The sequence below is a fragment of the Amblyraja radiata genome, chromosome 5 (genome assembly GCF_010909765.2).
Source record: "Amblyraja radiata isolate CabotCenter1 chromosome 5, sAmbRad1.1.pri, whole genome shotgun sequence".
NCBI lineage: Eukaryota > Metazoa > Chordata > Chondrichthyes > Rajiformes > Rajidae > Amblyraja > Amblyraja radiata.
The window spans coordinates 42,644,042-42,664,862 of record NC_045960.1 but is presented as its reverse complement, the minus strand read 5'-3'; the positions used below and the strand labels follow the sequence as shown (position 1 = coordinate 42,664,862).

Genomic DNA, 20,821 nt, shown 5'->3' with positions numbered 1-20,821 from the left:
CATCAACGTGAAAAATCCTCGGCACACATACGGCGGAGGGGGGCTCTGAGCAAGATGGCCAAAAATGACGGCCGAAGGTGGCGACGTTCTCTCGGAAATCGCAGCACAGATGGCCAAAACCGGTCAAGAACAGACTTTTAGTAATATAGATATGTGCTTGTGTGTTGTCGGTGTCTTTGTGCCTATGCTCACTGTACTTCTGCATATAAAAATAAACTCGACTTGACCTAAACCCAGGACATATTGATATGAAAAATCATTATCTATCCATTATATTACCATATTTTTAATTAATGTTTGATCTAATATTGCATCATTTTATCAATGGTTGCTATATTAAGTTATGGCCAAAGTGATGTGTATATTTTCACAACTTGCACAATGCACCGTTAAAGCCACTTTATGTCACAGATATTTGCAATGAAATAATATATGTGAGGCATGAAGTGCAAAGGAGAATAAATTATTGAATAGTTAAACGTGACTGCATTACCAGCAATTCTGAGGTTGACAAATTAATCATCACACATAGTGGTTAGATTAAATATCATGACTTAAAAAAAAAATACAATGAACCTCCAGCACACCATTACTATTGTAAAGTTAGTGCAAGTAATTGAACTCTAGTTTGTGTAATTCAGAACATATATAGTGCTGAGTTGTCAAACTCATCTCTTCTCCATTAACAAAATTGGTTTGTTTTACACAGATTCCTTGACTCAAAATTTATCACATCATTCTGCAACTGATTTTTTAATATTAAAATTGTTGAATGATATATGAGGAAAATAATTGAAAACTGGAGAAAACAAAATTGGAAACAGTGGCTATTAAAGCTGTTATGTCAAGTGGAAAAACTCTTTAACAATTGTTATGGGTATTGTATGATTGGCTGGTTAACAGGTTGAGTGTTTTTGTTTCATTTGGTAAGATATAAAATGTGGTGCATTATAGGGATCAGTGCTGAGGCTTTTACTTTTTACAATTTATATAAATTGACCTGGATGAAAGAATGAAAGTTATGGTTGTTAAATTTGGTGCCAGCACAAAGATAGCTAAGAAAATAAAGTTCAAGAAAGATATAAGGTGGTTGAGATAGGTTCAGTGGGTGGGAAATGATGTAAGCAACGTAAACTATAGCAAAAATGTGAAATTATCCATTTGGCCTGAAAATGTTAAAAAAAAAGCATATTATCCACACGGTGAGAAATTGCAGAGCTCTGAGATACTGAAGAACCTAAGCTGAATGATCAGCATCTCAGAACTTTGCAACAAAAAAAACTAGTATACAGATGTTAATTTCACTGCCTGCAAGTATTGCCAGAATATTACTGTTATATTAAGACAATGTTTGCTGCTGATCGAGGAAACATGTTTATTCATAATTCACAGGAAATAACTGATTTTTTGATCTGGGGGCGGGGAGGACTTGGCTGGGGACCTGGAGCTCGGAGAGGTCAAGTGGGAGGGTGGGGTGGGGGGGGGGGGGGGTGAGAGCTGGGACAGGGGTGAGGAGAGGTCAAGTGGGGGGGGGTATGGTTGGAGCTTGAACTTGGGGGCGGTGATGGAAGCTGCAGTTGGGGGCGGGGGTGGTGGAAGCGGGGGCTGTGGGGGGAGGGGGAGGTGGAGGGAGAGAGGAGCTGGGGCTCAGAGGAGAGCTTGACGATGGAGGATGGTAGAAAATGCGGTTGTGGGGGGTGAAAGAGCTGGGGCTCGGTGGAGGGGAAGAGCTGGGGCTGTGGGGGAAGCAAAGCTGGGGCTCATGGGTGAGGGAGAGAGGGCTGGGGCTCGTGGGTGGGCAGGCACGGAAATTGCTATCAAAACATGGGGGGGACCGGGGGGACACAATTTCGTGGTGGCAATTTATTTCTCGGCATGTGCGCACGCACGCACGCACGCACACACACACACACACACACACACACACACACACACACACACACACACACACACACACACACACACACACACACACACACACACACACACATACACACACACAAACAAGGGTCCCGACCCAAATCGTCACCCATCCTTTAACTCCATAGAAGCTGCCTGACCATCTGAGTTACTGCAGCACTTTGTGTCTATCTTAATGTTTGGAGTTTTAAATAATCCTAACATCAGATGGGAGCTGTGCCCCCAAGCCCGCAGACAGCTCAGAGAAGCAGCGCTAAATCCAGCTTAACTCTGCCTGTTAACCTACCAGCCTTACCTGGATTTACGGGAACGACGGCCCAGGCTTACGGCCAGCACGGAGAAGCAGCGCTAAATCCAGCTCAACTCTGCCTGTCCTGCCAGGTTAACCTACAGCCCTGCCTGGACTGACGAGACTCCAGTCCAGAACCGTGGAGCTAGCGTTGCTTCTCCGCGCTAGCTGTAAATCTGGGCTTTCCCGTAAGTCCAGCCCCGGGCATGCGGGGGGGGGGGGGCACTCGGGTGGGGACGGGAATGATCCAGCGCCAGAGACCCGGGATCGATCCTGGCTGCGGATGAGGCGCAGGTCTGTGTCCAGGGCTGCCGACAGTTTTTTTCACGTGACCTATGACCTGGGCATGCAATTCAAGCTCCGCTCTATGATCTTTGCTTAAAGGACGCCTCCCTCCTCCAATCATCGCGCTGAATCATCATGAGTCCCCCACCCATTGTCTGCTGACCGACATCTCTCTCGTCCAATCGGCGCCCTCGACCATCAGTCCGACCTCCACTGTCTAGCAGAAAGCAGAGATTTCACCGAGTTTTAAAATCCGGATTTCAAAAAATGGTGGGGATCGTCCCCCACCTCTCAAAACAGGGGGGGGGGGGTGTCCCCCCTGTCCCCCGGGATTTCCGCCCCTGTGGTGGGTGGGTGGGGGAGGGGGGGGGAGAGCTGGGGCTGGGGCAGGGGAGAGGGCTGGGGCTTGTGGGTGGGCGGGGGGGGACAGGGCTGAGACGGGGGGGGGGGGGGGGGGGAGGGCTGGGACTGGGGGGAAGAGGACTAGGACGGGAGGAGGGCTGGGATGGGGGGGAGAGAGGGCTGGGATGGGGGGGTAGGGCTGGAACAGGGGGGGGAGAGGGCTGGGATGGGAGGGAGAGGACTAGGATGGGGGGCGGAGAGGGCTCGGACGGAGGGGAGGGCTAGGACTGGGGGGGGAAGAGGGCTGGGGCTCATGGTGGAGGACAACTGGTGCACCCAGTGCAGCAGGGGAGGGGGGTGGGTCTGGAGCATGCGCTGGGGGGATGAGTCCGGTCTAGGCAGGGGGGTATATTTCTCGCGCTGGGTTGGGGAGGGGACACACAGGTGGGAGGGGGACACATAGGGGACAAACACACAGGGGGACACACACACAGGGGGGGACACAGGGGAGGGGTCACATAGAGGGGAGTGACACACAGGGGTGGGGCATGTGGGGGCAGGAGAGAGCTGGGGCATGTGTGGGGGAAGAGGGCTGGGGCTCGTGGTTGGGGGTGGGTCTGGAGCACGCGCTGGGGGGATGAGTCCGGTCCATGTGGTGGCGGGGAGGAAACATAGTTCTTGCGCTGGGGGGAGGGGACACACAGGGGGGAGGGGACACAGGGGGGAGGGGACACACGGGGGGGGGGAGCACACACACAGGGGTGGTCACACAGGGGACACACAGGGGGGTGAACACTGCGGGAAGGGGCACATGGGGGGAGGGGGTGGGGGGGACAGGGGGGTGAGTCTGGAGATCGTGCTGGGGGAGGGATCACACGACGGGGGGTGTGGAGATCGCGCTGTTGTGGGGTGAGGGCGGTGGGGGTGAGGCTGAATGGAGATTGCGCTGTTTGTTGGGGGGGTGAGTGGAGATCGCGCTGGGGTTGTGTGAGGGGGGGGGGGGGTGAGTGGAGATCGCGCTGGGGTTGTGTGTGTGTGTGTGTGAGGGGGGGGGTGTGGAGATCGCGCTGTTTGTTGGGGTTGTGTGTGTGTGTGTGTGTGTGAGGGGGAGGAGGGGGTGAGAGGGGAGGGTGTGTGTGTGTGGAGATCGCGCTGGGGTTGTGTGAGGGGGGGGTGAGTGGAGATCGCGCTGCTTGTTGGGGGTTGTGTGTGTGAGGGGGGGGGGGGGGGTGGAGGTGGAGGGGGGGGGGTGGAGGTCGCGCTGCTGTTGGGCGAACTGGGGGGGGGGAGGGGGGCGGTTCCGGTCCCCGCGTCTCCTCGCGAGCCGCTTTTTGAAGAGCAACTGAAGAAGCGGCCGCCATGGGCCTGTCTTACAGCTCGCTGCAAACATTGAGCAGAGCCGAGCTGTGGGAATACCAGGTTTGTGGGGTAGAGGAACGGCTGGGAGATGCGGGTGAAATGTGAGCCTGAAACATCTACCTGACGCATTCGTGCTAAACTGCAGGAGCCCGTCGCATGTTTTTATTATAGGCGATTCTCCCAAAGACTCCCATCAGGATTGAATCCCATCCAAACCAAGATGACAACGTGGAGGAGATGGAATGGAAAAAAATAATATTGTCTAGACAAAGGCTACCAGAAATTACGATAAATTTTGGAGTGAGGAAATTTTCACTGAACTTGGAACTAAATGGTTTTACCCCCATTTCATGAGGCGGTGATCAGTTTTTCTCACCACCCTAGGCATCTATTTTCTCCAGTCCTGCTGAAATCTTATAGGTTTCAATCAAATTATTCTAAACTCTAGTAAATGTAGAATTCAGATGAATGGACTGGAGTCCACTGTCCATGCCCACTGTTCATTAGGTCAACAACCATTTTCCAACTACCCATCCCTGCCTGTACCTAATTCTTACTGTTCTGCATCTTTAGTTCAGGTAATGGTACCATTATCTTCCAATGCTGCACTTGCATTGCCTTCAGTCATGTTTTTACCTACACATGTGGCCACAACGTCCGCATCAAGGACTTCTTTCCCCATCTTTCTACCATTGCTACCTATACTTATCCTTGGTCCTTCCCTCTCCCTTCTCTGGCTGCTGCTTAGTCTCATGTACTGCTTCCCTTTTACTGATATGGTTGGCAAATAGATCTATTCAATGCATGCAAAGTCAGTAATGTCAATTTGGCAAGCAAACTTAACTGTGCTCCTTATCTGCCCCACGAAGTATGACATTATTCACTTACTCTTTAGTTTTTGTAATAAGGTCAGCTTTTTGCATTACATTCATCACTTTTGAGAGTTGTTCTCAGGCCATCCTTTATATTAGAAATAATTTCCCTGTTATATATTTTCCTATTCATCAGGTTAAGTCTGGAAGAACACAGCGTTCCATTCTGAACCAGTAAAAAAAATCTGCATAGGTTAAGAGGATCATTGTCATTACATTATCTGTTCTTTGCAGAGAAAAGTTCCAATGATCTACATCATGTCTACAAGTATTTTCAATTCTCTTAAAATATTAAATTTTAGACAAAATGTCTCTCGGCCAAGTCAATTTGCAGGAATACCATCCCAATTTATGTTTCAAAGCGTGAAATACTGCTGAAATTTGAAATCTGAAATCATACACAAAATCCTGGAAATACTCAATTGGTCAGACAGCTTTTGTGGGGAGAGAAATTATTAATATTTCAATTGGAAACATGAAAAGTTAAAAGTAAACATGCCCTCAGTTGCAAAGAAAGAAGTGAATTGGAGAAGAGAAAAAAATTATCGGTGACTATGTGAAAGACAGGAGAAAACGAAAAGCGATGATATTTCCCTACCATATGATAAGTGCATTAAATATCAGACATTTTATTATTGGCCCTCATATATTCTTCAACCCCCTGAAATGAATTGCCCTCAAAGAAAGATACGTTAAGGAACCTTATAGAAGATATGTTAATCATTATGTTTATATTTCTACAGGCACTGACATTTTTAACAACAATGGAAATACAGTGGTAAGAATATTTATGTAAACATTGCTTTATATTTTCAGTAAGTGAGAATCAACTGAAAATACTCAGCAGGTCAGGCTGCATCTGTGGGAAGAGAAATAGAGCTAATGTTTAAAATCAAAAACATCTGACAGAGTACAACTTGAAATGTTGTCTCTCTCTTGCACAATGTGGCATGGACTACTGAGTATTTCCAGCATTTTCCATTTTTATTTCCTGCTACTTGTTTCTTTTGTTGAATTTACCATCAGAGGTCTGTGATAAATGATGTCAAATGATGACCTAAAAATCGGCACAGGTGCACTGGTACAAAACATGTATGTTTTGGGGACATTTACTTGTAATAGAGCTGCTGTTTAGATGGATGTTTTTGACTGATTGAGTAATCAGGTAATTCCAAAATAGTGTTACTCTATCATCCTGTGGCGAGTTGATTTGAGAATGCAGATGAATGGGCTGCTCTTCTGGATTATGTATGGTACTAGACTCTCAAATGTACCTAAATTACAAGCCAGCATGATCATTTTTTGAATGAGGCATTCCATTCGACCCAATTTGAATCACGTCCCGATTTTGTCCTGCCCGTCAGAATGTGGGGGTTAAAATTGAAGCTAAAAATATTTGTCTGTCAGTGGACTGTTATGTTTTCTATTTATTTTCCTTTCTTCTGGATGTACCTAACGGTACATATTATATGATCTTACATGATCACTCGCTTGGTACCAAGCAAATGCCAATTTAATGCAATTATTGTGAACAAGAATAGAATGCAAAACATCAGTGAGAAGATGCAGTGAAGAGTGGAACTGAGATTACTTGAAGATTTAGCTTTTATAGGTACCATTGTGAAAGCATACACAGAATCTCAACTGTACATATGTGATGGGCTTTATCGGAGTACACTATAAATGTAGAAGTCACTTATCTATATTCGTGTTGTTCAGACAATTGACTTCACTACACTACAGTCTACCTTTGAAAGATTTGGTAAGATCTAAGGTGGAGACTATCATGACATCGTACTTAAGATAATTCTTTTTTATTCCACAATTGCTGCCATTTTCCTGAAAGTACCTTCTTGAAAGGAGGCGTATCTTTTAGCTTCAGATAACTGGTTAAATCGCAGATATGTGTTTCTTCAGGCTTCAGTAATCTCTACAGTATTACTATGTTTAGGATGAGGTATCAATAGAAAGGCCGGTATTAATTGCCCATCCCTAATTGCCCAGGAAGATGATGCTGAATTACCTTTTTGAAGGATTACTGTTGAGACTCTTGCTTGTTGAAGATTGTGCATTGCCTGGCACTTTTGTGGCACAGATGCAACTTGAAATTTGTCAGGCCTTGCCTGAACATTTTTCACGTTTAGCAGCATGCAGCGAGGATTACTACATTTGTTGACGAATTTTGAATAGATGAGCAGCAAACATCCTCTCTTCTGACGTGATGGAAGGACAGATACTGATGAAGCTGTTGATGGATCACTGGGCCAAGGTCATTGTCCTGAGAAACTCTGCAAGGAAGTCCCATGGCTGGTATAATTGTCTTCCAACAACCACAGCATTGGTCCTTTGTACAAGGTATGACCCCAAATGGAATTGTTTCCTCTTGATGCACATGATGACCTTCCTGTATTGGCTCTCAATGTATATACTTTTTAATCTAGATACATCCTTTAACAATGTCCACCCTTTAACAATGAGCATGCACTATGCGGTTTCCCAGGACACTGATACTCTCACACCAGCTACCTCTAGAATACAGGTAGTTGAAAGGGCTCTGATCATGAAGCAAGATAAGAAACACATTTTGTATGATAACCTTAGTCATAGGGTCATACAGCATGGAATCAGGCCCTTCAGCCCAACTTGCCCATGCCGACCAAGGTGCTCTATGTGTTTGGCCCACATCCCTCTAAACCTTATGTATCCATGTTCCTGTCCAATAGTATTTTAAATGTTGTTAATAGTACCTGCCTCAACTACCTCTTTTGGCAGCTTGTTCCATTTACCTATCATCCCCGTGTGAAAATGTTATCTCTCAGGTTCCTATTAGAGGCGGCAAAGTGGCGCAGTGATAGAGCTGCCGCCTCACAGCGCCAGAGACGCGGGTTCGATCCTGACTGTGGGTGCTGTCTGTGTGGAGTTTGCCTGTTTCCACACGAGACTAAACCGCACTAAACTATCTCAACTAAACTAGTCTAAACAAAATCTTAGCTCTCTCACCATAAACCTATGGTTCACGATTCCCCTATTCTGGGTAAAAGACTGTGCATTCAACCTATCTATTTCCCAGATGATTTTATACACCTCTATAAGAAGATCATTACTATAATAACCATACGGTTTTGAAGAATAATCAGGGTCTCAACTAATCGGGTCGTTGTATTTATGTAAGTTGGCATAGTAAATCAAGGTATAAACATGGAAATGCCAAGTCTTTCTCAGCAGTACATTTGGGTTGAGGCGGCAGCAGTAATTTAAACAGGAAACCATTTTTGATGGATGAAAACAGGCTGCATTAGATCCCCTCTCCTGCAAAACTTTCCTAAAATATACTTTGCCTAATGCCTCTCCATCTTGTCTGCTGATGGCTGCTTTGTGAGCCATCATGCATGTTCTACGTAATTAGGGATGATGAGACCTAGTGCTTGAAATGTTGTGGGTTCCAGCTGCCACTTCTGAGCTGGAAGTAATTCATGGGAGCAATTTCCCAGTGGTTTCATGGCATAATGCTCAAGTTAAAGTCATGCATGCATCAATCACAAAAAAACAGAATTTAAATTAATGAAGGGGGATTAAAAGGAATTATGAGTATTAATTACCATTTAAAGGATTGTTCAGTGGTTGCATTTTTTTTGATGCAGCAAGATACACATATCCAATAGTAAAGAAAATCTACATTAGATTGGGTGACCAAATGATATCTACATCAACAATATGTACAGCCATCGCAGAGTAAAATGAATCTGATCCATCTTTCCCAGTACAAACCGTCTTCCAGGCCTGAGATCCATATAGCTATTTATACAATATTGTAAACTGCCATCTCCCACCATACAATCCCTAGTCATGAACTAAGAGAATTAAGAATTGGTGATCTCTGATAGTGGTTATTCCTTTAGCATTAGTTTTGTGAAGGAAAAGTTGTCTTCTCCTATGGAAAATTAATATATCTTTGCCCTGTCAAATCTTTCAAACTCTTTTCCAGTTTGCCTCGTGCACAAGGCGTCAGGTTCACTCATCACTTGGAACATGCATGATGGATTCATGGAGCAGCTATCAGTAGTTTAGTTTAGTTTAAAGATACAGTGTGGAAACAGGCCCTTAGGCCAACCACTCCACGCCAACCAATAATCACCTGTACACTAATTGTATCCTCTTAATAGGGTCAATTTACAGCTAATTAACCTATAAACCTTTTGATGGACTTTGGAATGTAGGAGGAAATGGGAGCACCTGGAGAAAACCCACGTGATCACAGGGAGAACATACAAACTCCGTACAGACAGCACCTGTAGTCAGGATCGAACCTGAGTCTCTTCACAGTAAGTCTAGATTTGTTTTTAAGTGCAAAGGCTGCAACTAGGTAGATTAGGAGATTAGGAAATAATCCATAGGATATGAGAGGATCATTCAAGAGCCTGACCACAGCAGGAAAGAAGTTATTCTCAAAATGGTGGTGTGTGTTTTCAAGCTTTTGTATCTTCTACCTAATTGGAGAGGGAAGAATGATCGTTACCCGGACGTGGCGTCGAAGGACGAGAAGCCGAAGCGAAGAAGTGGAAGCCAAATAACCGAACGGAAACAAAGCTGAAAAGCCAAATAACCTAAAGCGTACGAAGCCGAAAAGCCAAATAACCGAAAGTGTACGAAGCCGAAAAGCCAACTAACCGAAAGGGCGGGATGCCTAAAAGCAAACTCACCGAAAGGCCGGAATGCCGAAAAGCCAACTCACCGAAAGGCTGCAATGCCTCGAAGCCAACTCACTGAAAGGCCGCAATACCGAAAAGCCAAATAACGGACATGATGTCGCCGAGGGGCGGGACTTGTCAGCGATTGGTCCAGACCCCCGCATCCATCACATCACTGGCCGGGGGAGACGGGGAAGGTGGGGGTCATTTTCCCACACAAGATCGCCCAGGGCTGGAGGGTGACTGGGCACTCTGAACCCGAGCACCAAGGTGTAAGCGGCCAAAGTAGCACATCCCTCGGGACAGCCCCCACTCTCCCACGGCCACGGCCGCTCTTCAATTCGTCGCCCCCATGCGGCCGCACTGTGACGGGCTGTGGGTCGGCAGCGCATAGACACACACGGGGCCGGGTGGAGCAGAGTTGGGGACCATCTGGTCCCTCCGCCCACCCAGAGTCACTGACCGCGATGCACCATCACCGGACCCTGACCCCCACACCAGAGTGATTCACCCCCCCACCCCCAGAACCCGACCCACACACGGGGTGATTCACCCCCCGACAACCACACCGGGTAATTCGCCCTCGCCCCCCCCCCCACCGGTCGCGGGTACAGACGGCCTGGGGCATTGGCAGCCAAAGTAAATTGCTTTTAAAACATGGGGGACACACGAATTCCCTGGCGGGCCGATGACAAGTGTACATGACAACAAATAATTTTATCTCCTCCCACTTCCCCCCTCCCCCCTTGACAACAAGAAGCACATTTGATTTATTGTTTTAACACAGTAATACCGTCTGGTTGCCTGCGTAACGCACACAACAAGCTCCCACGCACAAAACACCAGATAATCTGTAATCTGTTTTAACCGAATATGGACACAAATAGATGGAGTAACTCAGCGGAACAAGCAGCATCTCTGGAGAGAAGGAATGGGTGACGCCACCCATTCCTTCTCTCCAGAGATGCTGCCTGTCCCACTGAGTCATTCCAGCATTTTGTGTCTATCTTTGGTGTGACAGTTGTCTCATCGGCTTCATGTATTGCATGCATGGAAGAGACGCTAGGCGTTTACATGCCGCTTGCATCTATTCATCCAAGTGTGTTCTTAATGAAATCTCACATCTTTGCGAGGGAGGGATGGAATAGATGTAACCACCGGCTAAAGCAAAGGCATAGTTAGGACAGGGAAATAATCCCACCATTTAATTAACCAGGTTCCTGAATGTAAGAACTATTTATACATGTAACATTTTTGTTTTTAAATCAATGTAACTCTATTTTGATTATTAATGCCGAGCTAAAACCCCGTCCCGTGGGAATGGCATGTGGCAGCTGATTTCATAGTGGCTTCATTGTTGGTAGGTGCTGATCTTTCACATGGAGTCAGTGCCAGTTTTGCCAACCTCCATAGCCGCTCTGCATTAGTGGAGTCACGTGAAAGTATCTCTTGATACTGGCGCTGGAGATTTTCAGCATGGAGGCAGCCGTGCTTATAAACATAGCAGGTCATAGAGTGATACACTGTGGACCCTTCGACCCAACTTGCCCAGAAGACCGCCCGGGGTTTAATTAAAAAAAAAAATTCATATAATATCCCGAAATGTTGGCCGGTGTAACAATGAAGGCACTACGAGGGGGGAGAGCGGGAGGAGATACAATTGTTCGCTGTCATGCACACTTGTCATCGGCCCGCCAGGGAATTTGTGCCCCCCCCCCCCCACCACGTTTTAAAAGTGATTTACTATGGCTGCCAATGCCCCGGGCCGTCTGTCTCCGCGGCTGGGGGGGAGGGGGGGGGACACCCTGTGAGGGTGTCGGGGGTGAATCACCCTGTGTGTGGGTTGGGGTCAGGGGTGAATCACCCTGGTGTGGAGGTAGGGATCCAGTGGCGGTGCATTGCGGTCAGTGACTCTGGGTGGGCAGAGGGACCAGACTGTCCCCAGCTCTGCTCCACCCGGCCCCGTGCGTGTCCTTGCGCTGCCGACCCACAGCCCCTCACAGTGCGGCCGCACGGGGCAGACTAGGCGGAGAACGGCCGTGGCCGTGGGAGAGTGGGGGCTGTCACCTTGGTGGCCAGTCACCCTTCAGCTCCGGGCGGTCTTGTGTGCGAAAATGACCCCCACCCTCCCGTCTCCCCAGGCCAGTAATCTGATGGACGCGGGGGTCTGGACCAATTGCTGACAAGTCCTGCCCCCCGGCGACATCATGTCCGCTATTTGGCTTTTCGGCATTGGGGCCTATCGGTGAGTTGGCTTCTAGGCGTCCTGCCCTTTCGGTTAGTTGGCTTTTCGGCTTTGTTTCCGATCGGTTATTTGGCTTCCACCTCTTCTCTTCGGCTTCTCGTCCTTCAACGCCACATCCGCACACGGAATGATCGGCGTCTAAATGGTTCTTAATTATATTGGCTGCTTTTCTGAGGAAGCATGGTGTAGATGGAATCAATGGTAGAGAGGCTGATTTCTGTTATGGACTGGGTGTGTTCACAAGTTGACACATTTCCACAAGTTTCCATATTCTAAGAACAGTTTTATATATTTTCAAACACTCTGCTTTTTCATTGACTTGCTATTTATTATTGTCGATAATCTTCCAAATTAATATATACAGGTGCACAACCTTTTATCCGAAAGCCTTGGGACCAGACACGTAATTTTCGTAATTCGGAATTTGTCGGCCTTCGGAATGGAAATTTTTTAGCGTAGATTTTAATGGCTGGCTCAGTGGTAGAGTGCTCGGCTCATATCCGCAAGGTCGCGAGTTTGCGCCTTGATCCCGGCAGTTCCTCGGTCGTGAGTTTGAGTCTTCAATGTAGTTTTTTCTTGCAGAATAAATGTCTGTATGAAATGCAGTGTGTTGAATGAATTCCTGAATTTGTAAATGTGACCGCAGCATTGAATCACCTCTCGCACTCATGTCACCCTAGCGGGGCTACATGCCCTTAGGCGGCCTAAGGTGACATTTTCACACTCTTATATCCGTGTGCAGCAGAGGCGACGTGCGTTTGGCGGCAAACGTGAGCTTTGGCGTGCCATGTTTAGCGCCAAACGTGAGCTTTAGTGAGCTTTGGTGTGCAGACGACATCCTGGAAAAAATGTCCGGTTTCTTCCAGGTAGGCGATATACCCTCCTGGGCAATATACCCTCCACTTCTCTTTTATGAAGGGGATTTAGTTCCCCTTTCTTCCAGGACCGACCGGAGGTTCCGCTGTCACCTCTGCGGGCCACCCTCGGTGAACGCTCACTCAACTTTGTCTTGGGATTCCTACTCTCCCGCGCAATGTACCCTCACCTCTTTTATGAATGGGGATTTAGTTCCCCTTTCTTCGAGGACCGACCGGAGGTTCCGCTGTCACCTCTGCGGGCCGCCCTCGGTGAACGTCCTGTCTCCCTGTCCCTGGGATAGTAGGGGGCGATCAAACAGCACAATACCCCCCTCCAACTCCAGAGGAATCCGCTCCCCGATGGGCCGCTACGGCGACAAGTGGCAGTTCGCCCACAGACCGAGCTGCGCGACCCCAAGAACAAGACGTCCCTTGCACACCATCAGCTTCTGCCCATACGGGGAGCGTGTTCCTCTGGAGTTGGAACGGGGCTGGGCTGGAGTTGCTGATCTGGGATCTCCGTGCTTGCAGTGGGCCTGGGGGTCGGTGTCCCGATGAGGGGGCGCAGCTCGGGCTGTGGGCGAACTGCCACTTGTCGCCGTAGCGGCCCATCGGGGAACGGTTTCTGGTGGTCCTGACATCTCCGGCCAGTTTGCAGTTTTCCTCTGGAGTTGGAACGGGGCTGGGCTGCTGCTGGCTGTGGGTCTCTGGGATCTCCGTGCTTGCAGTGGGCCTGGGGGTCGGTGTCCCGTTGGTCCTGACGTCTCCGGTGACTGGCACTGACCTGCTGGCATCGCCGACGTGAAGACAGTGCAAAGCCCCCGCGCCGGTGCAATGGGCGGGGAGCTGGAGAGGGGAGGGAAGGGGTCACACACATGGCCGGGAAGCAGAGGGGTGTAGGTGGGGTGAAACTGAAGGGAGCGACAATCTGCTGCTGCCTGCCCGCTGAGTTAAAAAGTTCCCACGCAAGACTCACGATACACTGTGTATCGTGAGTCTACCGTGGGAACGTTTTAACTCAGCGGGCAGGCAGCAGCATATTGTTAATTATTAACCCTCGCGCTCAATATACCCTCACCTTCTCTTTTATGAATGGGGATTTAGTTGCCCTTTCTTCGAGGACCGACCGGAGGTTCCGCTGTCACCTCTGCGGGCCGCCCTCGGTGAACGTTTTCAAGGGCCTTTCTTCAAGGACCGAAAAAATGTCCGCTATTCTGAGGTTTTCGTTATTTGGATCTTCGGATAAAAGGTTGTGCACCTGTATTCAAAGCTTCCATATCCTATCATATCATTTTTTAAACTGTTTCCCAGTTTGGCTTGTCTACTTCACATAAATCTCTATTTCTATTTTCCATCATTCTTGGTTTCCAAGACTTGCCTGCCCCCCAGTGGTGCATATTTTACAGAATTCCATTGTAATTTGTAAGTTTACCACCACAGGGATCTACCAAACCATTTTTTTCAGAGTGTGTTTGCATCCTGTGGGTGGGCTGTGGGATGTTAAAAATATATTGCTGTCTCTGCTCCACTAATTAAATATTGTTCCGCGATTAGAACCTCGTACAAGGTATTTTGCAATATTTCAATAATAGAGGGACTACCTGTTCCCAATATTGATGCACAGTGTATAACTAAGTGGTTAAGTGTGCTAAATAACAAGTAAGATTTCAATGAAAATAAGTCACAACTAATATCATGTTCACAATGAGGATAAATATAAAGGTTTTTTTAATTCCTGTTACCATCACACGCCACAATTACGTAACACTTTGATTTTTTTCCCAGTGTCAATTCCTTTTTAGCTTGTATCATAGTTAAACTAGGAAAACCAGTTTATTTCAATAACAACACACTTAGAGGATCACATCTAGCATTTTATTTTGCTGCAAACAAGTACCTGACTTAGATACATAACCTTACAGACCCTTATCACTGTGCTTACTCAGTGAATGTTACGTTAAATCACACTGAAGCAGATGCAAGTGTAATAATCCCAATAGACTGAAATAGTCGTTTGAAGATTTTGCTAATTGCCTTTATATATATCTTCTAATGGGTTTGCCTAAGAGCTTGTTTTCAGAACCAAAAGGAAACGTGCAGCTGCAACAGTTAAGAATGTTGAGGTGCATAAAAGGATATATCACTATAGAAATGACATATTTCTCTAAATATATTAACGTCATGTGATAGAAATGCAACAATAATGTTCAGCTCTTTGATAGTCCACATCTTCTTGACCCGAAACATAGCCAGTCCATTCCCCCCCACAGATGCTTCCTAATGTACTGATTTCTTCAACCACTTTGTGTTTTAATTAACTATCTGCTATCTGTTAACTATCTTTAATTGACATCTGTTATCCATTCCAACAGCCAGAATGTACCCTTTTAATGAGGTATAATAAAGCATTTTGATAAATATAGGGATTAAGAAAAGTGTGAATGATACAAGCTAGTTATTTGGTTGATCGTAAGGAAGAAACCTCTGGGACTGCAAGAAGATCTTAATGAAGTTGTAGCGGCCTGGACGAGGTCAGGAAAAGGCCAGACGCCAGGCAGGTTCAAACAGTAATCATTATCCACACAGCGAGAGCACACCATACACAGCAAGAGCACACACCCAGGGAGGTCGGGAAATCCCGTGGCAGACCAACGCCCCTGTCCCTCAATCGGCGAGGGGGATGATCCAAGGAGTGGCCTACCTCCCAGGGACTGCCACAGGCTGACCCGCCCCCCAAGTACCCGAGGCACGAAACGGACAGGAGGGCGTACACGGCGGCCAGCCCGGGTGCAGACCATGCCTGGCACAGGAACAGGCAATTGACCAACAGGTGCAGGGGACGGAGTAGCCAGAGAAGAAGGTACCCTAGACAGAAGGCACCCTCGCTTACTGGGGCGCGCTATCAGCACCGGCTGATCAATATCAATATGTGCTGGCTTCAGCCGCGCAACCGAAACACTCATGCCGACCCCCCATGTCTAGGACGAATGTGGAAGAGCCATGCTCTAGGACTTGGAAGGGACCCTTGTACGGCCGCTGGAAAGGTGTCCGATGAGCACCCCTTTGCAGGAAGATGAACTGGCAGTCCTCCAGAGCAGAGAGTATGTGCGGACGGAAGAACCCATGACGAGACCGGCGCCAACTTGCCCACCGTCTGCCAAAGACGTTGCAGAGCGTCCGAAGGCTGCTCCACCTGGCCCTGTGCCGGCGGGATGAACTCCCCGGGCACCGTCAACAGGGAGCCATAGACCAACTCGGCGGAGGAGGAGGCCAAGTCCTCTTTCGGTGCAGTGCGGATCCCCAGCAAAACCCACGGCAGAGCGTCCACCCAGTCTGGATCATTGAGCCGTGCCTTCAGGGCATCCTTGAGTTGACGGTGAAACCGCTCCACCAGGCCGTTCGCCTGCGGATGATACACCATCGTGTGGTGTAGACGAACACCCAGGAGGCGTGCCATGGCCGACCACAGTTCCGACGTGAACTGAGGCCCCTGGTCGAATGTTATGTCCAGTGGCACCCCGAACCGGGCGATCCAGTGCGCCACCAAGGCTCGAGCACAAGTGGCCGTTGAAGAATCAGGTAGCGGAATGGCTTCAGGCCACTGCGTGAAGCGGTCCACGACGGTGAATAGATAGGTCATGCCCTGGCATGGCGGCAGCGGCCCCACGATGTCCATGTGAATGTGGTCGAACCACTGCCGAGGGATGGTGAACTCCTGCAACGGCGCACGCACGTGTCGTTGCACCTTGGCGGACTGGCACAGGATGCAAGTGCGCCCCAATGTCCAACCTCCTTCTGCAGCCCGTGCCACATGAAGCGCGAGGCTACCAGGGCCGTTGTCGCCCTGATGGAGGGATGCGCAAGCCCACGGAACACCTCAAACACCCTGCGCCGCCAGGCGATGGGGACGATGCAATGCGGAACTCCAGTGGAGACATCGCACAGCAACGTTGCGCCCACAGGACCACAGTCAACGTCCTCCAACTGCAGGCCCAAAACTGCCGTACGATAGGCGGCCATCTCCTCATCGACCAGCTGAGCGGCTGCCAGGGCAGAATAATTAATACCCTCAGCGACTTGGAGAACCGCGTGGACTGCAGGTCACGATAAGGCGTCGGCCACCCTGTTGAATTTGCCCACAACAGAACGGATGGAGGTGGTGTACTCAGACACATTATCCAACTGCCTCTGGTGCCGGGCAGATCACGGGTCTGAAACCTTGGCGAACGCGAAGGTTAGCGGCTTGTGATCCGTAAATGCAGTAAAACGCCTCCCCTCCAGGAAGTAGCGAAAATGGCATACGGCGAGATACAGGGCAAGGAGCTCGCGGTCGAAAGCGCTGTAACGGCGCTGAGCACCACAGAGATGCCTGCTGAAGAAGGCGAGTGGCTGCCAGCATCCATCAACGAGCTGCTCCAACACTGCCCCAACCGCAACCTCAGAAGCGTCCACCGTCAGGGCGGTTGGGGCATCATCTCGTGGGTGGACAAGCATCGTGACCTCAGCCAGTGCCTCCTTAGCCCTCTCGCATGCCTCTGTTGCTTCCACGGACCACTCAACCTCCCTGGGATGACCAGCAATCAGGTGGAAAAGCGGTCGCATGACTGCGGCCGCTGCCGGCAGGAAGCGGTGATAAAAGGTGACCATCCCCACAAATGCCTGTTGGCCCCTAACTGGTCGGACGGGGGAACCTGCGGACAGCGTCTACCCTGGCCGGCAGAGGCACCACCCCCTGTGGAGTTACGCTGTGGCCGAGGAAGTCGACAACCGTCACCCTGAAACGGCACTTGGATGAGATGATGGACAAACCAAAATCGCTGAGGCGCTGACACAGCCGACGGAGATGAATGCAGTGCTCCTGCTGTGAGCGACTGGCCACGAGTATGTCATCCAAGTATACAAAGCCGAAGTCCAGGCCGTGGCACACACAGTCCATAAGCCGCTGCAAGGCCTGCGCAGCGTTCTTCAACCCAAACGGCATCCGTACAAATTCGAATATTCCAAATGGCGCTATAATGGCCGTCTTCGGGATATCGTCGGGGTGGACCGGAATTTGGTTGTACCCTCGCACGAGGTCCACCTTGGAGAATACCGATGCTCCGGCCAGATGGGCATTGAGGTCCTGAATGTGCGGGACTGGGTACCTGTCGGCGACGGTCACATCATTCAGGCGACGGTAATCCCCACATGGGCGCCAGCCCCCGCCCGCCTTGGGGACCATGTGGAGCGGTGACGCCCATGGGCTATCGGAGGGACACACAATGCCAATCGCCTCTATCAGGCGGAACTCCTCGCGAGCCAGACGAAGCATGTCTGGCGCGAGACGACGCGCCCGGGCGTGCACAGGCAGGCCGGTAGTAGGGATATGGTGCTTCACCCTGTGCTTGGGGGTGGAGAAGCGGAAGTGGGGTTCAAGGATGCCCGGAAAATCCGGCAGGATGCGTGCGAAAGTCGCATCCACGGACGACAGGGGGCCATCAGGGCGTGATACGGGATCACCAATGCGGAGGAAGACTGGCTCCAGCGTGACGGAGTGCACCAGGCGCCGCCGCTTGACATCCACGAACAGTGAATGGGCTCGAAGGAAGTCGGCGCCCAGCAGCGGCTGGGAAAGGTCGGCAATGACGAACTCCTGCGAAAAGGAGCTGCGGCCAAAGTAGAGGGAGATGGTGCGAAACCTGTAGGTGCGAATAGCACTCCCGTTCGCCGTGGTGAGGAGGGGGCCCCGTTTGCCCGCACGGATGTCAGCGATGGAGGGAGGCAGAACACTCACTTCCGCACCAATGTCCACGAGGAATCGCCCTCCAGTGCGGCGATCCCTGGCGAAGACGCGATTAATTTTGCCGGCCGCCGAAGGAATCACTGACAACCGGCCCCTTAGTGTCCCAGGAATGAACAGGGTGAGCGACATTGCCTGGCTGCAGCTCCCCAGCGACGATGGTAATAGCACCAACCCCTTCTGCTGGCGTCTGATGGAACTGCAAGCCAATTTGGCTGGTTTGAACGCCAGCGACCTTTGCTGCCGTTGGATGGAACTGCAGGCATGCCGTGCTGGAAGGACGTGCCTGCAGTGGAATGCCCAATGGCGGCCGGATTTTGCCGCGGGGGGCCGACTGTGAGTAGCGGAGACTGCTGTGAGCTTCCAAATGCCGCGGGAAGGACGGTCAGAGCTTCCAGGTCCCGCTGGCGAGACATCCAGAGCTCGTCGGCCTGCTCGACCAGCGCCTGCATGTTGGTAAAGGGATCCCTGGCGAGCTGCAGGAGGATGTCGGGCAGGAGCTGCTGCAGGTAAGCGAATTTAAATAGAAAAAAAGGATCGTGGTCCCCCATTAGGGTGAGCATTTCTTCTAGGAGGGCAGACGGCTGGCGGTCGCCCAAGCCGTCCATTCGGAGAATCCGAGCTGCCCGCTCAGATTCACCAAGGCCAAACCTCCTGATAAGGAATTCCTTAAGGCCCCTATATTTGTTAGTTAACGGGGGGGGGGGGGGCTCTGAGGAAAGGCTTAACTCGCCTCGCAGTCGCTTGGTCAAGCGCGCTGACCACGTAATAGTATTTTGTTTCATCCGCTGTAATACCTCGCACAGCAAATTGTGCCTCTGCCTGCTGGAACCAGATGTCAGGCTCTTCGGTCCACAGAGTAGGGAGCTTAAGTGCAACGGCGTTGCTATCCATCACGACGCGTGATGAATGGCGGGGTCAACAGTGTAGCAGCCTGGATGAGGTCAGGAAAAGGCCAGACACCAGGCAGGTTCAAACAGTAGTCTTTAATCCACACAGCGAGAGCACACCACCCACAGCGAGAGCACACACCCAGGGAGGTCTGGAAACCCCGTGGCAGACCAACGCCCCTGTACCTCAATCGGCGAGGGGGATGATCCAAGGAGTGGACAGAGCGACTTTGCAGTGGTTATCCACAGATTCCTACAATTGGAATAGGTAGTGAAATGAACCAACAATGCTTTATGTTTTAGGCATGAAATAACAGAGCTGCGAATTGTATAAATAAAGTAATACAGCCATACTTGGAATCGCTATACTGTTCTGGTTGTCACTTTACAGAATGGATATAATATCTACCAAAAAGGGTTCACAGAAAGTTTACAAAGATGTTAGAAGGGATAGAGCTAAGAGAACAGATTGGTTAACCTGGAATTATTTTCTTTAGAACAGATAAAACTGCAGGCAGTTCTAATTGAGGAATATATAGTGCAGATACGAGATTGATCCCAGGAATGATTGGGATAACATATGATGAGCGTAGGCATTGGGCCTGTACTCGCTGGAGTTTAGAAGGTGAGGGAGTTTGAGGGACATTGAAAATTACCGAATAATGAAAGGCCTGGATAGAGTGAGTGTGGTAAGGATGTTTCCACTAGTGGGAGAGTCTAGGACCAGAGGTCATAGCAAGGATGTACCTTTAAAAAGGAGATAAGAATGAATTTCTTTAGTTAGAGGGTGGCGAATCTGTGGAATTCATTGCCACAGATGGCTGTGGAGGCCGTAAATAGAGAATAGAATAGAATAGAAATAATTTTTTTGCCACACAACCAAGGTCGGTGGTATTTGGGTTGCCAGCAGCGGTACAATAATAAAGAACACAACCACATTAAAATTTGACACAAACATCCACCACAGCATTCATCACTGTGGTGGAAGGCACAGAGCTTGGCCAGTCCTCCTCCATTTTCCCCCGTGGTCGGGACCACCACCCTCCACAGCCGTTGCTGCGGGCGTCCAGATGGTAAGGGACAAAGTCAAAGTCAAGGTGAGTCCAGGATCGGCTCTTCCCAACCAGAGACCGCGGCTTCAGGCTGGTGTAGGCCGCAGGCCGGCGGTCAAAGTTTTAAAGTACCTGCCGTGCCGCAGCCGGAAGCACCACAGTCTGCAGGGCCGGCGGTCGAAGCTCCCCTCCTGGGGTGATGTTAAGTCCATACCGCGCCCGCGGTAGAAGATGGCCGCGGGC

General features: G+C 49.7%; 1 protein-coding gene across 2 annotated transcripts in view; it reads left to right on the top strand.

Annotated features, from left to right (window-relative positions):
- Positions 1–4,145: 4,145 nt before the first annotated feature.
- The window catches only part of cib4 (calcium and integrin binding family member 4), a 67,754-nt gene continuing 51,078 nt past the window's right edge, over positions 4,146–20,821 (top strand). For both annotated transcript variants that reach the window (XM_033021078.1, XM_033021077.1), the window contains exons 1-2: positions 4,146–4,255; positions 5,811–5,845. In XM_033021078.1, coding sequence (XP_032876969.1) covers positions 4,196–4,255; positions 5,811–5,845 — 95 coding nt within the window. In that variant the 5' untranslated portion in view covers positions 4,146–4,195. The remainder of the gene's footprint in view (positions 4,256–5,810; positions 5,846–20,821) is intronic.